The sequence below is a fragment of the Anomaloglossus baeobatrachus genome, chromosome 3, assembly GCF_048569485.1.
Source record: "Anomaloglossus baeobatrachus isolate aAnoBae1 chromosome 3, aAnoBae1.hap1, whole genome shotgun sequence".
Taxonomy (NCBI): Eukaryota; Metazoa; Chordata; class Amphibia; order Anura; family Aromobatidae; genus Anomaloglossus; species Anomaloglossus baeobatrachus.
Window position 1 is genome coordinate 342681082 of NC_134355.1, and position 25118 is coordinate 342706199.

At 40.5% G+C, this 25118-nt stretch overlaps 1 protein-coding gene across 2 annotated transcripts in view; it reads left to right on the forward strand.

Moving 5' to 3' along the window:
* Positions 1-24211, forward strand: part of ASCC3 (activating signal cointegrator 1 complex subunit 3) — an 812216-nt gene extending 788005 nt beyond the window's left edge. For both annotated transcript variants that reach the window (XM_075340095.1, XM_075340096.1), the window contains exons 38-42: positions 10359-10510; positions 11402-11552; positions 17002-17208; positions 20611-20786; positions 20874-24211. In XM_075340095.1, coding sequence (XP_075196210.1) covers positions 10359-10510; positions 11402-11552; positions 17002-17208; positions 20611-20786; positions 20874-21021 — 834 coding nt within the window. In that variant the 3' untranslated portion in view covers positions 21022-24211. The remainder of the gene's footprint in view (positions 1-10358; positions 10511-11401; positions 11553-17001; positions 17209-20610; positions 20787-20873) is intronic.
* The last annotated feature ends 907 nt before the right edge of the window (positions 24212-25118 follow it).

The following is a 25118-nucleotide window of genomic DNA, read 5'->3' on the forward strand; positions in this document are numbered from 1 at the left end:
TTAATGGCAGCCATGGGAGGAGCATGTGACTAGACTACTCCATCCGTCACCTCTATTTGAAAAATGGTGCACATGGGAATGTAATTTTGTAATTGGAGGAGATTGGTGGCCAGATCTAATCATATGCCCCTCCATCAGAAGCCATATTGAGACCAGGAGCACAGTGCAGTTTGTGAGGAAGGCAGCAATAATGAGTGCAGGTCGAGGTCAATAAATCTTTCACCTTATTAATCAAATAAAGATAAAATGGACTATCCCTTTAAATATTGTATCGGTTTCCTATTTACAGTCCCTCAAAAGCCGCATAGCCGTGGCAGAACATGCACGGACTATATAGGGATAATGCTTTGATAGGGCCTTATTTTGGAGATAGTCTCCACTAAAGCATATGAAAATGTTTCTGGTAGAGAATTACAGCTCCATCACATGGACCTTGTTTCCTTGTGGACTGTACATGTATCCTATTGATTCACATGGAGACATGTCCATTTTTTAGCTCAGCCCAAATGAAAGCGGCCAATGGAAGTCTATGAGTCCGTGAAGAACACGTTCGGCATACAGATAACATCCATGTTTAATACACGTACCGTCTGTGTGACTCGAACCAGAATTAAATGCATTCAAGAAATTAAAGATTTTTATGTGTTACACGACCTATGATGTACCAGTACGTCATAGGTGATGTATGTCCCTTTAATGCAGGCTTGCGCAGTGAGCCCACATGTTTTCCCGCACATGTCAGCTGGTCTGATAGCTGATTGCTAACAAAACAGTGCAATTTGTTAAAGCCGATGCAAAACACCATAATTGGCACATCCTATGTGATGACCCACTCCTTAGGTACCTCTGGGTTGGTATTTTTAGGTGGGAAAGACCCAAAAACCATGGACCTTCCCAGCTTGATAATATCAGCTCACAGCTGCCTGCTTTAACTTTGTAGGTACACGGATAGCACACAGATGACACATACATACACACGGATGGTCAAAACAGCACGGTCCACACGTGTGTTAAGTGTGAAGGGGCATAACATGGAGATGTAATATGGCCAGGTGCATGAGGCTAGGGAATGTGTCATAAGGAAATGTCCTTTTTGTTTGTTAATCTTGTTTTTCTGAATTTTTGGTGACTTTTATTCTTTTTCATCTGTGTCCAAAAAAAATCTTGCCATTTCTATTTTAGCCCCTTAGCCTTGGATTAGACTGACATTGCCTGTTCTGTTTTAAGCACTTTTTAAAAAGAATCTATCAGCAGGTTTTTAGACCTCAAAGTAATATAATCACAGTAAAGTACCTGTAACAAATACTTCCATACCTTTTTTCTATAAGTCCATGTCTTTGTTGTCTCATAACCCATCGACAAATGTTTGTACACATGAGCTTACAATTGTAGGGGTTTGCCTGGCATTTGCAGCTCTCCAGCTTCTGTCTCCTTCCAGCGCTGGCCTCCTGCCAATCATTGACAGGTCACTCTTCTCTGTAACCTGCTCTCTCGGCAGGTCTGTATAACAGGGGCCATCGTCCTATGCGTACACAGTAACGTCTGAATTACATTGTGAGAGCTGAACTTTCTATCTGCACATGCGCCGCTCCCAGTAAAACTGCTCTTCTGCGAGATGTCAGACTCTGCGACCTTCTACTTTACATGAGATCTCTTCAGGAGGCATCATTCCTGAGGGTGGCGCATGTGTAGATGAATTGTTCGGCTCTCGCAACATCAGAATGTTACTGTGCATGCACCACTCCCAGGAATAATAGCACCTGTGTGAGATGTCTGCCAGGGGAGCAGTTAACAAAAAAGATTAACCTGTCAATCACTGGCAGAATTCTGGCATTGGGAGGAGAAAGAGACCAAAGAGCTGTGAGTGGAGAACAAGCACCTGCATTTATGAGATCATTTGCATAAACATTTGCCAATGGATTATGAAGAAACTGAGACACAAATGGTATAAAGTTATGAAAGTAATTCTTAATATAGGGACTTTACTGTGATGACATTACTTTGGGGTCTAAAAGTTTGCTGACAGGTTCCCATTAATAGTCATTTCATCAAAGGACATGATTATGATAAACTAGCTGTAGTACCCGGCGTTGCCCGGGATAGTAACTAAGTCTCTCTCTCACTCTCCCTCTCTCACTCTCTCCCACTCTCCTACTCTGCCTCCCTCTCTCCCTCTTTCGATCTTTCTCCCACTCTCTCTCTGTCTCTCTCATTTTCTCACACTCCCTCTTTCTCTCTCCCACTCTGCTTCTCACCACCAAAATCATATTAACTGACACATAAGCTGTCTTCTACAAAGAATGTCCTCTGTTGCCTATAGCAACCATTCAGAGCCCCTAATAATGACCTGTCGCAAAATGGAATCAGAGCTGTGATTGGTTGCTATAGGTCACCTGATAAATATCCAGGCTGCCAAAACAGCCAATATATTACCTCACACATCCAAACAGGAAGTAAGCAGGGTTTTTTTGGCGAATAACTGTAAAACGTGGGGTTACGATTTCTCCTCAAAAAGTAGTCTATGACATTCCCTGAGTCAAATGTGGTGGCTGTGCAAAATTTCGTGATTGTAAATGCGACGGTGCGGATTCCCTAAGGCTATGTGCCCACGGGGAAAGTGTCCTTTGGATATCGCAGGAGCTCCCAGAAAACCGCAGCCCAACTTTGTCTGTTTTAATGCTGCGATTGTATTACGGAATACCCTGTGGATATGCTGCGGTCATTCTGCATTGAGGATACAGTACCATGGCTTCGGCACTGCATCCTCAATGCAGAACAAGTGCTGGAGTGATCGGGGAGTTCATAGTTGCCTCCATCACGCAGCACTTTTCTCCGGCCGTGTCTATCTGCACTTTGCAGGAGAAGGTGGGCGGGCCTGAACTAGCTCGAGCTGTCACATGACCGGAGCTCGTGCAGGCCCCGCCCACCTCCTGCTGCCGCTCCTGGCTCCTACCGCGCTCCACTGCACCGGAGGAAGTGACATCGATGTCTTCTATGAAGGCAGGTAAATATAGGATCGTGGGGAAAAATCCGCAGGAATAATTGACATGCTGCAGATTTTTGCGCAGGTAAATCTGCATTATTTCCGCTGCAGAAAAAAAGCAGCATGGGTACAGCACTCCGCAAATGCCATAGAAATAGCTGAGGACTCGCTGTACTGCGTATTTTTGAGAAATCCGTTGAATTTCCACAAATAAATTGCTGCAAATTCCGCAAATTTTCTGCAGCATGGGTACATAGTCTTAGGGGACATACACCCATACATACATTCAGCTTTATATATTAGAAGGTAGCATCAGTCTATATGCAAGACATAATTCACCATTGAAGAACACCTATCACTAGTGTGTTTAATCAGTTACTTAGGTCATGTGCACACACTCGGCGTTTGTTGAGTTTTTTTACCTCAGTATTTGTAGCAAGCACCAAGAGTGGGTAATAAATACAGAAGTGATGTCCTTGTTTCTATTCTACATTTCCTCTTACCGTGCCACTCCTGGTTTGGGTTACAAATACTGAGGTAAAAACCTCACCAAATACTCAACGTGTGAACGTGGCCTGAAAGAGTTAAAATAGGCTTGTAAATTTGTAGATGTGGATGAAGGGTTAAAAGCACTCCAAACCCCTGCCTGAAATCCCAGGTTAATAAACTTAGCCCTATGGCATTATAAGAGACTTACTCACCAATGATTCTGTTACCACCGACGTTAATTAAGAACAAAAGCCGACACTGAAAGAGAATTACCTATTACATAAGGGATTTGCTGCCAGGATGAGATATGTAAAAAGTAACCTTTATTCTGTCGGAAATTGAAAGAGACCAAAATTGTAGATTAAGGTAGAACGTTCAAATGCAATTTGCTAGATTTGGATAAAAGTATATGTTTCTATACAGAGGGAATATATGGTAAGAAAAAACCCCATCAGCTCCCTCATTGATGCATTGTAAATAACACGCCTGTTGTTACCTTCATTCCTAAGAAAAACTGTTGATTTGAGTTGTCAAGGGAGACCCGCTGATTTACTACAGCGAGGCTTGATCAATTCTGGTATCAGCCGGTGTCCTAATGAATAGCGGGGAGTGTCGTGAACTTGTGTTTGATTTACAATTAGCTTCCCTGCTACTGTCCAGCTAACTGGAGCTGCACAGACAGCAAGGCTCAGCTGCAGGCGTACTCACTTAATAGACCGCAGAATGCCTACAAGGAACTTCATTTCCCTCTATTTGGAAATTAGTATGTTTTGTCCAAAGTGTGGGAAAAAATAACCGGGAATTAAGCAACTTACTGTGTGCTGTATTATATAAAGAATTTTATAAATAAATCAGTAATCAGCCAGCGCCCCCTCGTGGTGGCTGCAGGCAGCCAAAATGTGGAGGGGGGGGTTCAAGCTCTGGGCGTTCCTTTACTGCTAAAAGGATTTATTAGTAATACACGTACATTAATTGCCACTGAATATGTAACGCGTAACTGTTATTTTTATTTCATAAATCAATGGTATACATGAAAATAAGAAACTTTGTAATATATCTTATAAGACAAATCCGCTTCTTTCTTCTCTTGGGCTGATCTTTCAGTCTCAGTTCATGGGTAAAATCTGTATTTAGTGAAGACAGATATTCCCAATTCTGAGATAGGGAATGAAAGCTGCTGCTTGTACAATTATATGGAGGAGGGGGAGCTAGAGGCAGACACAAGCATTTTGATGCAGGCTCTCCATAGACCTCTATGGGCATCAACTGTCATCTTCAATCTCAGTAGTTTGTATTCACTGAACACACATTTTAGCTGTGAATTGCAAATTTTTGAGAATGAATGGACAGTCAAAGAGGAGAAATGGATTTCTCCCATAAGATTTATTACACATACAGATTTTTAAGTGTACTTCTGATTTATGCGATCCAAATTAAAACCTCAGTTACTCTATAAATATTTAGTGCCAATTAATGTATACATAATGTATTTTTTATAGCAGTCAGGGTTCCATTTTTTCCAAACTAGAGCTTGGAGCCCCCTCCATATTTTGCCTGGTTGCAGCCACCACTAGGGAAAGCTTACTTTCTTCTTATATTATTTATGAAAACAAAATTAAAGCGACAGTTACCATTTAATCTATTTATCGTGGACCTTCCCTTTAAGAAAAAAATTCCAGGTTAGTAGAAGTCCTGTGCAAGTGCATTACAGCCTAGTGAAGCTAGTCTGCTTGCTGTGCTACTCAATGCTTCTATATTGAGGCCAATTCTATTTAGTGCAGCCACAACTCTCGTAATATAGTTAATTATATTTAATAATTCATTGTATTCCCTATGGAATAAGAATTCTGGAGCGTTTCTGCTGGGTGCCATTTTTCTGGTTGTCCTCCCAGAACATGTATAAAATAATTGACACCTGGGGGTTAGCAGTTAGGCCAGGCTCACACTTTTGCCATTCCCGGTCTGAGTGCAGACCGCAGTGCCTGGTCGGCTGTTGGTTTCTTGACCCTCTATTTAGTCAGTGCTGTGTGTGTAAGGACACAATCCTTTGAGAAGAGGTGTCCCAGATTTTTATTTAATGGGGTATAACAGAATTTACTAAAACAGAGAGATCAGTAGATCTAAAAGTATTAACAAAACTATATTATATACTTTAGATCAAATTCACTCTTTTTACCCAAAAAGCTCCAGAAAATCGATCAAGTTGTCACAGTGGTCACATCACTGTTAATCAGTGGGCTCCATGATATCATTAGTACTGCTGACTGAAGACACAGATTGGCTGCAGCGGTCATGTGCCACAGGCTTGTTGTCAAATGCAGGGAGGACCACTAGAGTGTCAGTGCTTCATCTGTGGAGAAAAGAACAGGTCAGCAGTGTCAAAGGATTGGTTCAATTTTCTTTCTTCGGGAATACATTTTTTGAACATCTTTTTAACATTGGGGGCCTTTTTTTTAGTACTTATAATACCTAGTAATCCCAGTACTAGGGTCCTGACAAAGGAAAAAAGAAAAACAATCAAAACATAAAATAAATCTAACCTATGGTAGTGTTGTGAAGTCTGCATGTTAGTCATGTAATGTGTATACCGCAGAAAGTGTGGAGGGTGAATTCCACTATACAGTTCCACCCCAACTACCACTTACCTTTAGACCACGTACACACATTGCATATCATGTTACTACTGTGCTTACCATTGCTTTCCTCCTGACACTGTCTGCTATAGTTCCACAGCCCTTTTATTGTTCCCTCCCACACCCTTTTTTTCGGTAAATGCATTAACACAGGCGTAAATTCCAGTATTTGTGATCAGAGTGTTATGTATCTCCACTGTATTCTGTATTGTTCCTACAGTAACCTGCAGTGATAAGCTGGCAGAGCTGATCAGTGGAATAGTGCATCCTTTACATCCCCAATTCTCCGCTTCTTGAGAATTTCTCTAATTTAATTGAAGCTGTGTGTAAACACGTCTTTTGTTGAAAGAAGCTTTTGGTGTTTAGTTTGTCTTAAGTCTACAGCCTTATGTTTGTCTGGAAAACATTGGACTCAATGCTACGATTAATAGCGTTGGGCAGTGAAACATAGGGGTATATTTATGTTTGGGCGCCTTTATCATCAGGGGGATGTCTACAAATAATGTCTTGAAAAAGTATTCATACCCCGTGAACTTTTCCATATTTTTTCATATTACACCCTCAAACAAATGTATTTTATTGGAATTTTATGTCATATGCCAACACTAAGTAGCAAGTATTTGTGAACTGTAAATGAAATGATACATGGTTTTCTAAATATTTAAAAAATATCAATCTGAAAATAGTGACGTGCATTTGTTTTCAGCCCCTGTGAAGCAATACTTTGAAGGACCATCCTTCATTGTAAGTAGTGCTGAAAGTCTTTTAGGGTATGTCTCTACCAGCTTTTGAAGTCTAGAAATTTTTGCCCATTCTTCTTTGTAAACTAGGTCTAGGTCAGTGAGATTGGATGGAGAGCATCTGTGAACCGCAATTATAAAGTCTTGTCATAGATTCTCAATGCTGACTTGGTAATTCAAACACATGAATATGCTTTGATCTAAATCATTCCATTATAGCACTGCCAGTATGTTTAGGGTCATTGTCTTGCTGAAAAGTGAACCTACATCCCAGTTTCAAGTCTTTTGCAGCCTCTAACAGGTTTTTTTTTCCCAGTATTGCCCTGTATTTATCTCCATCCATCTTCCCATCAACTCTAACCTGCTTACCTGCCTCTGCTGAAGAAAAGCATCCCTACAGCATGATGCTGCCACCACCATGTTTGACGTGGGGATGGTGTTTTCAGAGTGATGTGCAGTTAGTTTTTTTTCACCACACATAACAGTTTGCATTTAACCCAAAAAGTTCTACTTTGATCTCATCTGACCAGAGCATCTTTTTCCAATCCTAGTTGTGTCCCCTACTGTGGCTTTTTGCAAATGGAACTTTTTATGGCTTCTTTTCAAAAAATGTCTTTCTTCTTGCCACTTTTCCATAAAGGCCAGATTTGTGGATTATACAACTAATAATTGACCTGTGGACAGATTCTACCACCTGAGCTGTGAATCTCTGTAGCTCCTCCAGAGTGACCATGGGCCTCTTGGCCGCTGTTCTAATTAGGGATCTTCTTGCTTGGGAAGTCAGTTTAGATGGACGGCCATGTGTTGGTTGGTCTGTGGTTGTGCCAAACTTCTTCCATTTTTGGATGATTGATTGGACAGTGTTCCATGAGATACTCAGAGGTTGTTCTATTTTTTTTATAACCTAACCCTGGTTTACTCTTCACCAACTTTATCCCTGATCTGTCTGGTGTGTTCCTTGGTTTTCATGATGCTGTTTGATCCCTAATGTTCTCACGCAAACATCTGAGGCCTTCCCAGAGCAGCTATAGTTATATTGAGAATAAAGTACCCATAGGGGGACTTAAGTTATTAATAAGGTGAATTTTCTGAAGGCAATTGGTCAATCAAGTTTTTATTTAGGGTGATCAGACTACAAGGGACTGAATACAAATACAAGTTACAATTTTCAGATTTAAAATATTTAGAAAACCATGTATGATTTCCTGTACACTTCACAAACACTGGCTACTTTGTGTTGGTATATCACTTAAAATTCAAAGTTGGAGCACCTTATCATATGAAGCACCTATGAATGTATCTAAAAGCTAAGTATCTGTTTAGTGTTGACTCCTGATAAATGTACTGAGAGCAAAAGTGTCAAGTAAGACATTCTATATGCATTGGACAAACTTATTTTGATATGACAATGTTCATATCTATGGCAAACTGTATATTATGATGTCTCTGATGGGATGTTTCACGCCTATTGATTTTTTTGCTATTTGCGTAATGGCGTTTACTCCTGTGCTACTTTCCGTTAGCATGACTGATGTTTTGTGTATAAAGAAAGCTAATTACTATGTTGTTGGTAATGGTAGAGCCACTTGCTTGATTAAACTGTTGCTGGCAATGATAGATCTATCTTTGAACATTTTACTTATTCCTAAGTAATTACTTATTCCATGCCATTTTCTTAGGCTGCTTTCACACTACGTCTTTTTAGCATGCGTCATGAACATTTTTTTGCTGCAAAAGCGGATCCTGTTTTTGCAAAGAAAAACGCATGCAAACGCATGTGTTATTTTGCAGGATCCTGTCACTTGAAGTTTATGGGCGGGCATTGGAGTCATGTGATCGGGAGTGAGGGGAACTGAACGTGGTAGACTGGGAGCCGGCATCTGACAGCTGCCGTAAGCTGTAACCAAGGCAAATATCGGGTAACTAAGTGAAGTGCTTTGCTTGAATACCCAATATTTACCTTGGTTACGAGCCTGCAGCTACTAGGAGCCGGCTCCCTGCACACATAACCAAGGTAAACATCGGGTAACTAAGAAGTGCTTTGCTTGGTTACCCGATATTTACCTTGGTTACGAGCGTCCGCCGCTCTCAGGCGGGGGAGAGAGAGAGGAGAGAGGGAGAGGGAGAGAGGGACTGACCACGCCAGGCTGGTTTCTGGGTATGCTCAGTAGAGCAAGCAGGATCCTGTCTATCAGCATGCCAGCGTTCACATGCGTTTGCGTGCTGTTTAGTCAGGATCCAGCGATTTGCAGTATTTGGATGCAGCTCAAAAACGCTACAAGTAGCGTTTTTGAAAAAAGTTAAAAAACTGCAAGTCACTGCATCCTCACTAAACAGTATGCAAACGCATGTGAACGCATGTTGACGCGAGTCCATTGCAAATGCATTGAAATGAAAACGCATTTGCACTGGATCCATTTTTGCGTTAAAAAAACGTTCCTGGCGCTTGTTAAAAAAAAGTAGTGTGAAAGCAGCCTTAAATGATTTATTTAAATATTTGTTTGGTTTGTTTGTTTAAAAAGCTGCATGGGATTTCTCTGTTTTTGATACACAGCCAAGATAACGCGCATGGCTGAGGGCTGCAGCCTGTAGCCATGGGCTCTAGCTGTGCTGGGTATCATAATATAGGGGGATACTACACCAATTATTTTTATTTATTTATTTTTACAGCAATAGAGACGCACGCAGTGCCTCTGATTGGTTGAAGTCAGAGGCTGTAACACAGGATAAGGGCGCACCTGACTGCAACCAATCAGAAATGCAGGAACTGACAGTGGGTGGGGGAAGCAGTGAATATGTATGAAGGATAATAAGCTCCCTGGAAGTAGTGTTAGGGCCATGCGGAGACTCGGTAAGTATAACGCGCCTGCTCCAATCTCCCTATCCTTTCTACCACCATTTTAAAGCATTTGCCAGATATCCAGGATTATTTCCGTGCCTGAATCGGATTTTGGTTTTTTTAACCTGGTTTGACCCACTCATCCTGTGTATCTGTGAGTCCGCCCGTCACTATTCCTAAATAAATGGTCGTAGAATTTTAATATGGAATATGTATGAACATGCAATATATCTATAATGAGATATAATTATTCTGTAAATGGAAAGAATCAGAACATTTTCACAAACAGGAGCGTTAATGGTTTATTTTTATCAAAGTGAATGAATAAAAGAGAAATCTACATCAAATCAATATTTGGTATGACCATCCTTTACCTTTTAAACAGCATCAACTCTTCTCGGTGCACTTGGACACAGTTTTTTAATAAACTCAGAAATGAGATTGTTCCAAACATCTTGGAGAGCCAACCGCAATGGATGTAGGCTTGTGAAAATTCTTTTATCTCTTCATGTAATCCCAGGACAGACGTGGTTATGTTACGAAGGCCACACTTACACAGAACTTTGTCCTTTTTTATACTACAGATAGTTCTTAATGACATTGGCTGTATGTTTGGGGTCGTTGTCCAACCCAATAAATGTGAAGCCAATCATTTTATTGTTCATCTTCCATAGGCTATGTTGGATGTTGCTGCTCATCATGGCTGGCTTGTTACAGTCCTAAACATCACAAATCTCGTGCAAATGGTAGTCCAAGCTCGCTGGATACAAGATTCCTGTTTCCTTACTGTACCCAATATTGAGAAACACCATCTTTATCTGTTCAGGTATGTACTCTTAATGCTAGATGTAATGAAACACTGGCCATTTGCGTGAGTTTACAGTAGCTTATGTTATCTGCAGCCTGCACTTTACTTGCAAAATAGAAAACATCTTTCCATCATGTAGAATATTTAAGAATACCAGGGTATTATACACCAATACAGTATGAATGTGAGTTAGAATTTTTGGAAACGCGATGGACACTTGTTATTTAATTTAAAAACTTATTTCATTAAGTTATTATGCTAAAAATTATAATAAAATATTGTCAGGTGTTTTTTTTATATTTTCCAGCATTTACAATATATTAGAAAAATAATCCTGAAATCTTGCACTTTTTTTTTTAGAATTCTGACATTTTACACTTTTTATACTACCCACTAAGCCTAATTATGACCTGGCATTTCTTTTTCTATCAGTTGTCATATTCTCATCACAAGCCTATTTCAAGGTAGCTCAGGGTGTCTTCCCTCTCCTTGCCCTTGACCTTTGCATAGGTCACAAATCATGCCAACAAAACCCTCCATTAAAAATCGGTCAGCATCTCCACTCCATTGTTTCCTATGTTCCATGCAACTTAGGCAAATTGGCCGCCCACGAGATCCTGTACAGAAAATCTAATTTAATAATATAGAATAAGAAAAAAAAATAATTATGAAAAAAAAAACCTCTATTTTAGCTCCTAGTTTTGTGATCATGAAATTTAAGTTGTTTATTTTTCTCAATCAGTATAGTTTTTATTGTGTAGGTTTCTACGTTTACTCTACTTATTATGGTGAAGGCTACTTGCTCATAATTCTTCATTTCATAGTAGTATTCATGATAGAGGCACTGTGCTGTGTGGATTCTCGCATTTCATTCCTAATGCTCATTGTGTTCTGTGTTTTTCCCTTAAGAAACTGGAATGCAGGAAAAAGGATTAGTAATTTTGAAGAGGTTACTGGACCTATTGAGTGTCTTCCAGAGTTGGTGGCAGCTTGTGGAGGCAAAGAAGAAGTATTCCTTTCTTTTGTTGAAAGAGAGCTCTCAGCTGCACATATTTCACAGGTAAATTATTTTATAGATTCTCGCATCAGCCATAATATGAATACCATTGACAGGTGACGAAAATAACGATTATTATCAATAACACCTGTCCAGAGGTGGGTTGTATTAGGAGTGCGTGAACAATCAATCCATGAAGTTGGTTTTGGAAGTTGGATACTTCGATAAGTGTATTGATCCAAGTGTCGCTGACAGGCCTTGTGAGTATTCCCAGTTTGTAGTGGTTTGTTCCTCTGCAAAAAGAGTAAAAGTGGTCCAAGAAAGAACAACTAGAGACCTTATGACAGCACAAGTGCAACCAAAGCTTAATTGATGTATGTGGAGAACGTAAGCTAGGCTGTCTAGTAGGATCCCACAGAAATAGTACAAATTGTGAAAGAAGTTAATGCAGTCTATGATAAAAAAAAAAAAAAGTGTACAAATACACAGATCACAGCTCTCTATATTTGGGGCTGTGTGTTGCAGACCAGTCAGGGTGCCCATTTTGACCCATATTCACCACCGAAAGTGCCTAGAAGTATGCATCAGAACCAGACAATAGAGGGATGAAAGATGGTGACCTGGTCTGATGAATACAGTGTACTTTTGCATTGTGTGGACTGTTACTTTTGTATATATGTCTATTACCTAGGGGAGACATAACAGTCGGATGCACTATGGATTAATGGCAAGCCGTGAATGCTCCTGGCAATGTCCTGTAGGAAATTCTGGAGTTCTAACATTTATATACATGATACTTTGACAATTGTTATCTATCTAAATAATATTACTGACCAAGTATATTTTTTCATGGCAGCAGTAGTGGCAGTGATCTCTGCTAGTAGGATAAAGCACCTAAACTGTTCTGAAATATTTTGGGAAACATGACAGAGGCGATGACTTGGCCTCCAAATTCCTTAGACTCAATCCAAAACCTCAGTGGTAGGTGCTGAAAAAACATCCGATTAGCTTGTATTTTGGTAGAGGTAGATGATGGCAAACATTTCAGCTGGACAATCATGACTACATTCACCTTTGCTGAGTTTGGCAAGTTCGGGATGCTTTTGTGTCTCCCAGTTTCCAGGCTGAGCACTATTAGCTAATAAAAAAAAAATAATGAAAATCTTTTGCCAATGGATGTTCTGAGTATAGGGAGACTCTCCTACTCTTGTTTTATATACTGCCATAGGTACAAGTACAAGTGTATCTCAAAAAATTAGAATATCATCAAAAAGTTAAATTATTTCAATAATTCAATACAAAAAGTGAACCGCATATTAGAGTCATTTCACACACTGATCTATTTCAAGTGTTTATTTCTGTTAATGTTGATGATTGTGGCTTACAGCCAATGAAAACCCAAAAGTCATATAAGAAAATTTGAATAATTACCACAAAACACCTGCAAAAGCTTCCTAAGCATTTAAAATGGTCCCATAGTCTGGTTCAGTAGGCTACACAATCATAGGGAAGACTGCTGATTTGACAGATGTCCAGAAGGCAGTCATTGACACACTCCACAAAAATGGTAAGCCACAAAAGGTCATTGCTAAAGAAGCTCGCTGTTCAAAGTGCTGTATCCAAGCATATTAATGGAAAGTTGAGTGGAAGGAAAAAGTGTGGTAGAAAAAGGTGCACAAGCAACCAGGATACCCACAGCTTTGATAGAATTGTAAAGAAAAGGCCATTCAAAAATTTGGGGGAGATTCACAAAGAGTGGACTGCTGCTGGAGTCAGTGCTTCAAGATTCACCACACACAGACATATCCAAAACATGGGCTACAACTGTCGCATTACTTGTGTCATGCCACTCATGATCAATAGACAATGCCAGAAGTGTCTTACCTGGGCCAAGAAGGAAAAGAACTGGACTGTTGCTCAGTGGTCCAAGATGTTGTTTTTAGAAGGTAAATTTTGCATATCATTTGGAAATCAAGGTCCCAGAGTCTGAAGAAGAGTGGAGAGGCCACAATCCCAGCTGCTTGAGGTCTACTGTGAAGTTTCCACAATCATTGATAATTTGGGGAACCATGTCATCTGCTGGTGTAGGTCCACTGTGTTTTATCAAGACCAAAGTCAGGGCAGCCGGCTATCAGGAAGTTTAAGAGCACTTCATGCTTCCCTCTGTCGACAAGCTTTTTGGAGATGGAAATTTCATTTTCTTGCAGGACTTGGCACCTGACCACACTGCCAAAAGTACCAATACCTGGTTTAATATCACTGTGCTTGATTGGCCAGCAAACTCGACTAACCTAAACGCCATAGAGAATCTATGGGGTATTGTCAAGAGGAAGATGAAAGACACCAGACCCAACTATGCAGACAAGCTGAAGACTGCTTTCAAAGCAACCTGGGCTTACATAACACCTCAGCAGTGCCATAGGCTGATCGCCACGATGCTACGCCACATTGATGCAGTAATTCATACAAAAGGAGCCCCGACCAAGTATTGAGTGCTTTTACTGTACAGACTTTTCAGTAGGCGCCAACATTTCTGAGTTTAACATCATGTTTTCAGTTGGTCTTATATAATATTCTAATTTTCTGAGATAATGACTTTTGGGTTTTCATTGGCTGTAAGCTATAATTATCAACATTAACAGAAATAAACACTTGAAATATCACTCTCTGTGTAATGACTCTAATATATGCATTTCACTTTTTGTATTGAATTACTGAAATAAATTAACTATTTAATTGTATTCTAATTTATTGAGATGCACCTGTACATACTTGAAAAGACATATTTCATTCTGTGACAAAGCCTATGGGAGGAAATGGGCACAGGTAGCTCCCTAGTGTAATATTGTGAGAATAGTGGGTGTCCCAAAATACCCCCACTCTTGTGTTCTGATGTATTCGGCCTCCGTATGTTTCCACATTATGGATAGATTTTCTTTTGGAAGCATTTTATGGAGCTTTTTCAATCCGTGTATTGAACAGTCTTATGAAATAATGTGCCGCAGTACAGCTCTGTACTATTTGAAGGTTGTATGGAGCTATGATATGCCCATGTGCATGAACCCTAAAGAGCGCTAAGCCTAACAGTGAATTTTTTGTGTTTTATGTCTGTAAATTGTTTTATTGCTAGATAATTAGAGATGGACTTACAAAATTGGAGCATGCATAGTGGAAAGAAAAGAACTCACTTGACTTTTCGTTTGGTAATATAAATAACCTGGAATGGAAATGCAATAATTTCCAATGCATTTCTTTGAATTTCCAATGGAAATGACATTCATACTTAACTAGACTTGTTAACCAACGAAGAACTGGGTTTATGGCTATCCACTTCATTAGGTGCTTAATATGATATTGCTTCTACTCATTAAGCTGTTGTTCCTACACATGGAAATGTTTTCTCCACAGACTATTATGTGCTTTCCATTAGGAGCAAGCATTTTAATCCAGACCCTCTTTGTCCCTCGAGTGTTTATGGTATAATGCTCAATATCGGAGTAAATTGTACACCTTTTATTATGTGTTTATGCAGTTGAAGCTTTTCAATCCATTGTTAATGACTGTCTCCACCTATTCTCACTTCAGTATTTTCTCCTAGGCGGTTTAGTGTAGGGAATATTCTTACATATGGTACAATACACTAATTACAGAATAATGGTTATGTTTTAGGTCACTTGGTCCTCAGAGATTACAACTGATAAAGTAGATTATAAAAGCTCTGATATTGACTCTTAAAAGATCAGGAAGAAATGTAATCATTTTATTTTACTTAACGGTTCTTATTGACCATTTTTACTATTATAACTTACACCACTTTTCAGGCTGAAAGTGCACGGTAGTTCTATAAAACTGCTTTGTGAAGACGCTTGTAGGACCCCTGTACAGTATAATATTGCATCCTGCCAATTGACAACACAATAAAAGAGAAATGAAACAGGATTTTTAGTAATTTTGTCTAGCATGGAAAGTCATGACACTTCGCAAATCACTGTACTGGGGGATTTGTCTTCATTGTTGTAAAAAAAGATTGCATATAATTGGCTCCCACATCCTTGGTTTTCCCCAGTCTATTTAGCTGCATTGTTATCAGAATGTACTTATTTGGAGTACAGGTGATGGCAGTGAATGGATCAGCTCAGCACCTGTGTCTTGCTAACTCTCGGGATAAGCCTGATGGAGTTGACTGTTCTGATAAAAACATCACTCAGAAGAGGACACAAGTGTTGATCCTTTCACTGCCATCATCTGTACGCCAAATGAGTAACAATGCAGCTAACTACAAGCAAATGCATGTGGGGAAAACAGGTCTGTGGGAGTCATTTACATAGGAATGAAGTCAAATCCCTTAATAAAGTGATTTGCAAAGTTTCATGCTTTCCCAGGCTGGATAACATTATTTAAAAATACAGAAATGTAGTTGTCATTGGCATTTGGTGATTGATTGTCCCATTTACTTGTAGTCCATTTGAAAGCAGATTTGTCACAACCTGTTTGTGCATGAAGACCATGTCAATGACAAATGTATGGTCTACTTGAGGACCTCGATTACTTTAAAACAAAAGAATCATAGGAATGGTAATTTGTACAAATTGGAACAAGCCTTCACTTTCACTTTTCTACCATAATGGAAGTCGCCCTCACAACAGGTTTCAAATGCGATAAAAAATGATCAGGACATTGTTCTAATTAGCTCGGGGAGAACTCGGAAGTAAACTTACCTAATTTATTTGCATAAATTGTCATTCTGTTATCTTTTAAACCAAATGCAAATTGGCTCTGTCTGATACGATGATGGTTATTTGGCTGAATAGCACTTCAATTTGCGTTGCAATCTGCTGCCGACTCTACTGTGAGGCGATCCCAGGTAACATCAAAATTCTGAATTATTCCAGAAATTAGCAGGTTTAAAGCATCAATTTAAGTGCTAATTGCAGTAGTAATGAGAAAAAGCAGTACTACTGCGAGATTTGCATCTTTTGCCACATCAGTATGCCTGCAACGGCTGCTAACTGGAAGAGGATTTGGCTGCTAATTAAATAATTGTATGCATGGTGGCGTCCTTGTCTGATTCAATAGATGAAGATTAATCCTCAGATAAATATGTTTGGCTGGTGTTCCTGCAAAAATAGTGTGAGCATATACGCTGCCCCTCTACAATTCAACAGTCTGGCAGTAGATCTAGAGGTATATATCTGCCTTATGCTGTCACATATATGCCTGTGTGCAGAAATAATAGACAGATGTCGGGATGCTTTATTCTATAAACAATTGCTAAGTGACACACTGGAAGCATGGCAGCAGTTAGCGCTGGCTTCACCCACCGGACACAATTGCCATTATTTCCCCAGGTTCAGTGCATTTCTACAAGACAACCCTTACAAAACTTTCCACCATCACAATATGTTCTCTTTCTTCTCATGAAATGTCTTTTCAATGTACAGTATCCCTGTGAGCTCTAGTCCTTATTCGATAGATTTTCTTCCTATTGTCATGTCTTCTTGCTTCATTTTAGGCTTGGAACTTTGTGTCAAACCTCCCCGTGATTGACGTCCAGATGACCATTAAAGGATGGTGGGAGGATCCAGTACAAGCACACGATGAGCGCTCCGTACCCATCATGTTTCCAGGGGCGCAGGAGAAAAACTGGATTTCACTACATGCTGACCAGGAGTATGTGCTGCAGGTGAATCTACACAGGATTCGGGCTGGATACAGAAAGGTACGGCCAGCATTGTGCATCAGACATGGTTATCTTAATGCATCCTATTTACCTAAACTGTGGACATCTTCTATGTAATATATGGTTTGTAATGACCAGTCTATTAATGTGAATAGACACTGTCATTTGCGGTAATAAACTTATTTAAAGGAAATCTGTCACCAGATTTTTGTCACCAATATAATGTAGAAGCAGAGTCTCGTATCTAGTGACATGTCACTTACTGGGCTGCTTGCTCTAGCTTTGATAATATCACTGTTTAACAACAGGAGATTATCACTAAACCTGCTGTCATGGATCCTCCATATTCATGAGCTCTGTATAACCCCACCCCCACCACTTATTGGTAACTTTCTACCTATGCACACTGAACACAGGAAAGCTGTCAATCAGTGGTGTGAATTATTTGTCTGTGGAAGAGAAAGCGCACATAGGGTCTTGCCAGGTATAAGATTTCGCAAATATGGTGCCAAAGGCACACTCACCTCTTGCAGTTGTCAGGCACAGCTCCTTGATGCACATATATCAAAAAGTGGTCAGCAGCAGCCCCGAAGCGAGTGATAAAACAGTATGGATAAAAGAAATCCGGGTTTATTGCTGCGCTAGAAACCACATAAATCCAGGAGTATGTGATGAAATCCTTTTTCTTTATTTCTGCAGGTCAACGCGTTTCAAAGACATATCCGTCTTCTTCATCAGGCCAAAAGAACAGATATACTGTTCTTTTGTCCCAATGAAGAAGACGGATATGTCTTTGAAACGTGTTGACCTGCAGAAATAAAGAAAATGGATTTCATCACATGCTCCTGGATTCATCTGGTTTCTCGTGCAGCATTAAACCCGGATTTCTTTTATCCATATTGTTTAATCAGTGGTATGGGCAGAGTTATACAGAGCTCAGCAGTGAAAGGCTCTGCAGCAGATAAAACATTGATTTTTATTAAAACTGCAGCAACCAGTCCAGTAAGTGACACATGGTAATTGGAAAGTTTTGACTAAAGGCAGCACAAGTAGTCGACATAAGAGTGCAAACACAGACTTTTTTATGGTTTCTGCCCTAAAATACAGATAAAAAGGAGGCTTTAGGGCCTGTGCATACTGGCAAAATATGTTTCTTAAGTAAAATCCGCACCCTCTGGCAGAATTCTGCACCTGCGGCAAAAAAACGCACCCAAAATCCGCATGCGGTTTGGTGCGGTTTTGTCACTGCGGTTTTTAACCATTACTTAATGACAAAACCGCATGTACCTGTGGAAAAGAAGTGACATGCTACTTATTTTTGCTGCTGAAATTCTGCAGCAAAACCTGTAGGGAAAAAAAACGCAGTGTGCGCACAACATTTTGGATTTCTCATAGATTTTGTTGGGGCAGGACTGCAGAACGGTTATGAACTAGAACTGCACGTTTCTGCAGCAAAAACCTCAGCAAATCCGCGGCAAAAAACGCAGTGTGTGCACAGGGCCTAAATCATTCTTTGAGTAAGCTTTCTATTAATTTCTGTAGAAACATGCCTATACTACAGATTGAACTGGGGTTTTTTTTTACACATGGAAGAATTAACATGACGATTCCTGACGTTGTTATGGTGTGAAAAAAAAATGCTCCAAATTTCAGTGCTAATTCAAAATTAAAAAATGTCTAATACACAAAAAGTAGCTTGAAAAACACAACAAAAACGTGACAACTTTTGGTGTTTTAAAGCATTTTAAGTGGATTTTTCATCTACAAACCTCAATGTCAGAAATCTATGTGTGAACATACCCTTACATTCTTTGCAATGGACAGTCTATAAGTTAAACACTTGTTAATTTATACAGAGCTTTTTATTATTTAGGTTTTGTCCTATATGACCCTAAAAGCTTCACCTTTTATATGACATCCCAGGCATATCCTTGCCCCTACTCTACCTGACCTCTGTCCACTTGACCAATCAGGCATCTGTGCAGAGGATCAGTTGGTCAGGCCTGTCTGGCATCTGATTATCAAGGAGGCTAGATATCACAAGTGCCTCCTAAAGGTACCGTCACACTAAGCGACGCTCCAGCGATCCCACCAGCAACCTGACCTGGCAGGGATTGCTGGAGCGTCGCTACACGGGTTGCTGGTGAGCTGTCAAACAGGCAGATCTCACCAGCAACCAGTGACCAGCCCCCAGCCAGCAGCGACGCGTGGAAGCGATGCTGCGCTTGGTAACTAAGGTAAATATCTGGTAACCAACCCGATATTTACCTTGGTTACCAGCGCACACCGCTTAGCGCTGGCTCCCTGCACTCCTAGCCAGAGTACACATTGGGTTAATTACCATGGCTATGTGTGCAGGCAGCAGGGAGCCGGCACTGACAGCATGAGAGCGGCGGACGCTGGTAACGAAGGTAAATATCGGGTAACCAAGGAAAGGGCTTCTTGGTTACCCGATATTTACATTGGTTACCAGCGTCCGCAGAAGCCGGCTCCTGCTGCCTGCACATTTAGTTGTTGCTCTCTCGCTGTCACACACAGCGATGTGTGCTTCACAGCGGGAGAGCAACAACTAAAAAATGGTCCAGGACATTCAGCAACAACCAGCGTTCTCACAGCAGGGGCCAGGTTGTTGCTGGATGTCACACACAACAACATCGCTAGTAACATCGCTGCTACATCACAAAAGTCGTGCCTCAGCAGCGATGTTGCTAGCGATGTTGCTTAGTGAGATGTGGCCTTTAGAGTGGTTCCCACAATAGGCAGAGCTTTCACATATTACTTCCACTATTCTCCAGACACCAAGAAATATATAGTAAGTGCAGGAGTAGACAGGCTGCCTTTTCAATAGGGTAAATATCCAAGCTTACTTCATGCACCCAAAAGGTTTTAACTGTGAATATGTCCAGAGGGTGCTGCCACCAGAGGCTCAATGCAGGTTAGGGTACTAATGTTTGAACACTTCTTTTTTTCAACAAACATTTACATAAAAAAAGTATTTTCTTATAAAAGGGTTTATCCACTACTTGAACAACCCCATCTCATTCCCCATGTACGCACTCATGACAATAAAAAAGCCTATACTCCCCTCCAGTGCTGACATGGTTCAAGCAATGTTGGAACTCACGTTCAAGAGGCACATGTGACATTGTTCTGACATACAAGCCCCGCGACCTCTCAGTGTTGGCTTCCTTCTTAAACAGGACCGTACGAAAGCAGGGAGAAGGAAGCCAGTGCTGATTGTTATGTCATGCGAGCCCCGCGACCAATGTCACATGAGCCCCAGGAATGTGAGTTCTGACAGCACATGAACCACACTGGCACAGGAAGGGAGTATAAGCTTTTTTATTTTTATGGGTGCTCACATGGGGAATGAGAAGGGGTTGTCCAAGTATTGGACAACCCCTTTAATCTGTCATTTTATTCATACTGTATTCATTTCAGGGCAAGCAAGACAGCAAAGCAATTGCTGCAAAGTTCCCAAAAGCAAAGGATGAAGGCTGGTTTTTAATCCTTGGAGAGGTGGATAAGAAAGAACTTGTTGCACTTAAGAGAGTGGGATATGTAAGAAATAGAAGCACAGTTTCCATTGCATTTTACACTCCAGAGCATACTGGAAGGTAAGCGGCCGTGACCACTGCAGGTGACGTGACCACCAGTTGTTATTACTATATTGAATTGCTTCTACCTTTCCTTTTGGTCTTCAGGTGTATCTACACGCTGTATCTCATGAGCGACAGCTACCTGGGCATGGACCAGCAGTATGACTTATATCTCAACGTTATTCAAGCCAGTGTGTCATCCCAAGTGAACACAGAGGTCTCTACTGCTCTGAGGGACCTTGTCATGAAGTAACCTGACCTTTACAACAACTCTACCAATGAAACCCTTTTGTTTTTCTTTTTTTTTTTCTTAAAAACAGCTGCTAAGTCATTCTGAACTGTAAAGGAAGTGCTTGATGTTTCCCGAAGAGGAGTCGAGTTTCCATCTCAGCACAAACTGCTTGTACATTTATCTAGGTGCCCTGGAAATACAGAGCCACATTGGCCTTATCTGAAGTTGCCTTTTGTGTCATAATCATCAATGTTTATTTTCCATAAATAGTGGATTGTAAAGTGTAAAAAAACAACACCCCTAATACTACTTAGGGATTGAATAATATGACGATGAATGAAGTTTAGGTACTATTTACTATGTGTAGATGAAGTTCAATATGAATTAGGAAGGTATTAGACTCTGTCCATATTAGCTGTAGTTTTCATTTTGACAATTTTCAGTTGCTTACAGAACTGTTCTTTCCATAAAATAAATTGAACAAAGATCTTTCTATAAGCAAAAACTTAACCTGAAGGATTCATTCTAAGTCATCAGCTAGAATTTACTAGGTCCAATTTCCAAACTGACTGGTGAAAGCTTCAGCGATGGGCAGAAGCCATAACGCCAATGTGGACGGAGTCTTCTGCCAGTAAGGGATCACAGCAATCAACCATTCCTGCTAATGTTTACATTAGAGAGACGCCCGTTACCAAGTAAAATAATATATTTCTGATTAGCTACGTTTTCAGAACAGATACTGGTGACACCTCTCGCCAATTTTACAGTGACATCATAGATATGCATATTAACATCGTTATGAAAAATATTTACCAAATAACGTTTTCTACTTAGTGTAGATAAGAACGTACAATATATTTCAACAGTCTCTTGGGCTTCCTAAGTCCACAACACCCTCTAAGCCAAGACCTGCCAAAAACTAGAATGTGTGCCTCAGAGTTTACCAAACTATCATTAGACAAATGTACTGTCTTGGATCCTATCAACAATAATGCGTCCATTTTTCCCATAATTTACAGTATTGACTTATTACTTCTACATACAACACACAGTTTGGTATGACTTTTGAGCAATTTTGACTTTTGACAGCTTCCAGTCTATGTCAACTACAGTAATTTTGGAGTATTGTAGATATTTTAATAAATGACTATTACTCCAGCTTTTCTTAATCAAGACCACACAGTGTAACATTGGTTCACATATTTCATTATAGAGACAGTTGGGGTTTTTGCCTGTTTTGAACACAACGTATGACAATACAGCTACTTTGTACACTGGTCTGTAACTGAACAAAGGAAGGATGAGATCAGTTTGGCCGTTTCTCTTGTAAGGCTATGTGCGCACGTTGCGTATTTGCATGCAGTTACGCTGCGATTTGCACCGCAGCGTAACTGCATGCATCCTGTGTCCCCAGCATAATCTATGAAGATTATGTAGGAGACGTGTGCACGTGGCGTATTAGAGCGCAGTGCTTCGGCTGCTGCCCGAAGCGCGCGTTCTAAGAAGTGACATGTCACTTCTTTCCTGCGCTCTGCATGCATCCCCCGCTTTGTCTTTGGGAGGGGCTGCACTCAGAGCGCATGGAATCGGGTTTTTTTTTTCATCACAGACTCTTTCTGCAACGATTTGAAGCGCACGTGTGCTGTTCAAATCGCTGCAGAAATTTCTGCAGGGACAAACGCTACGTGCGCACATAGCCTAACAGTGAGATTGTAAATTGTATCCTTAAAAGGAGTTTATCAGCACAAAATACACTAATGAGCTGCCGGTGCTCCCATGGCATAAACTGAGTTGTTCAGTACACCTACGCACCTACTTGTTTTGCATCTATCTCCACCTTTCTCTGGCTCTTGTGAAGTTAAGTAAGTGTTAAGGGGCCCTGAACTACGTAGTCACACAAAGGGTGCATTGAATAAAGACTGATTTCTGGCAAACTCACCAACAAATGGGGGCACTAAATGCTCAATTCTCATAATGTTCCGCACTCAGTGCTGTACATGGGAACAGATATTTTGTGTTGACGGACCCCCTTTAATTAATATCACTACTTTAGTTATGTTAATTTGCCAAGTACCGAAATCTACAAAGGCTTTTTTTGTAATTTTGTTGTAAATTCTGCTGCAGTTATGATGTTAGAACAATAGGAGGTTTAGGAGGTTTGACTACAATGACTGACTATTTTATCCGTCTCATTTATGGAGCAGTCATTTCATCTCATAGCTTGAATTTAGATCATATGTTTGCTTCAGTTTCTGGAAAATGTTCCCATGTCTGGCCAGTCTAACCACTTCTAAGTAGTCATCTGGACAGGGAAAATTACCGTAAAAAAAATCGGTTGTGCCTTTTTTCTTTCTATTTACTTTGTTGCTGCATGGCGAGAGGTCAAAACTGGGCAGTTTTTGTGCTTATTTTACCCCCCACCAACCAAGTATGCTGGCTTTCTTTCTTTTTTTGGTTTTATTTTTTAAACCCGCCATTAAGTCTCAGGGATATGGGCCTTTTTATTTTGTGCTAATTTTTATGGTCTTTACCCAAGTGGGCAGTGCTTACAGTATGCATTGGAGAGTGAGTTTTCAGGCCGCTCTACAATGTTTCTCTGTATGTAACGCTTTCTTGGTAAAGACTAAAAAAAAGTAGGTGCTGAAAGAAAAAGCCCGTGTCTCTGGCACTATATGGCATTTTTTCTTCTTTTTTTTAATCTGAATACTCAGGGGAACAACAGGAATAAAATAAGATGAAAAACTGGCCATTTTTTACTTGTTGAAAAGTCCCCTTTTAAAAAAAAAAAGTTCATCTAAATCAAATGCTTATTATGTTGTTGTTTCTTTTGTCTGTATTGTTACACAATAGCACTTTTCGGAATAACCTTCCCTTACATTCATTCATTTGCAAAAGTTTGAAATGGAATGAAGGGTAAACAAACATGGTGCTTTGAGTAAATTTTACATCACGTGTATGGAAATATCTGAGTTCTGGACACACTAAAACATTGGAATTGCAGCATGTACCTATAAGCACATGATTGTCAGATCCTGAGAAAATCAGAAGCACAGCAGTTATGTACAAAAAATGTCCACAGGGAATGTCTCTGATGCCTAAATATACAAATTGTTTCCAGGTATATTTTTGCTGATTTCAGAATCATAGGCATATTTATGAGAGTGTGACCGAGAAACTGTATGCAAATAAATATTAATCATATTTGAGCTGCTATCTGTGTCGTCTTGTGCTTTTATGACAAAACTCAAAAAAGAAAAGGTGTGTCAGCTCACCTACTGAACAGATGGTCCAGTCTCCAATCCATCACACGGACGCCTGGGCAGGGCAGAAGATCCACATAGTAAAACAAAAAACTCCAGTGCTGGAAAGACCGGATTGACGAGACGTATCACATAAAATTTCACTTTTATTCTAGTAAATATCCAAAAGAAAGTTTTTCTTTCTGTCAGCACCAGAACTGTAAAAAATGTATTCATACACTAAAGGCCGCTTTACACGCAACGATATCGCTAATACGATGTCGTTGGGGTCACGGAATTCGTGACGCACATCCGTTCTCGTTAGCGACGTCGTTGCGTGTGACACATACGAGCGACCGCTAACGTTCAAAAATACTCACCTTATCGTTGATCGTTGACATGCTGTCCAGTTCCCAAATATCGTTGCTGTTGCAGGATGCAGGTTGTTCGTCGTTCCTGCGGCAGCACACATCGCTATGTGTGACACCGCAGGAACATCGTACCTGCGGCCGCCCGCAATGAGGAAGGAAGGAGGTGGGCGGGATGTTCGTCCCACTCATCTCCGCCCCCTCCGCTTCCATTGGGCGGCCGCTTATTGACGTCGCTGTGACGCCGAACGAACCGCCCCCTTAGAAAGGAGGCTGTTCGCCGGTCACAGCGACGTTGCTAGGCAGGTAAGTAGTGTGACGGGTCCGAGCGATGTTGTGCACCACGGGCAGCGATTTGCCCGTGACGCACAACCGACGGGGGTGGGTAAGCACATTAACGATCTCGCTAGCGAGATTGCTGCGTGTAAAGCGGCCTTAAAACTTAAATTCTTTGATCTGTAGAACTGCTACTCAGGCTCTCACGTTATGAGTTGTGGTCAGTGCAAAGTAT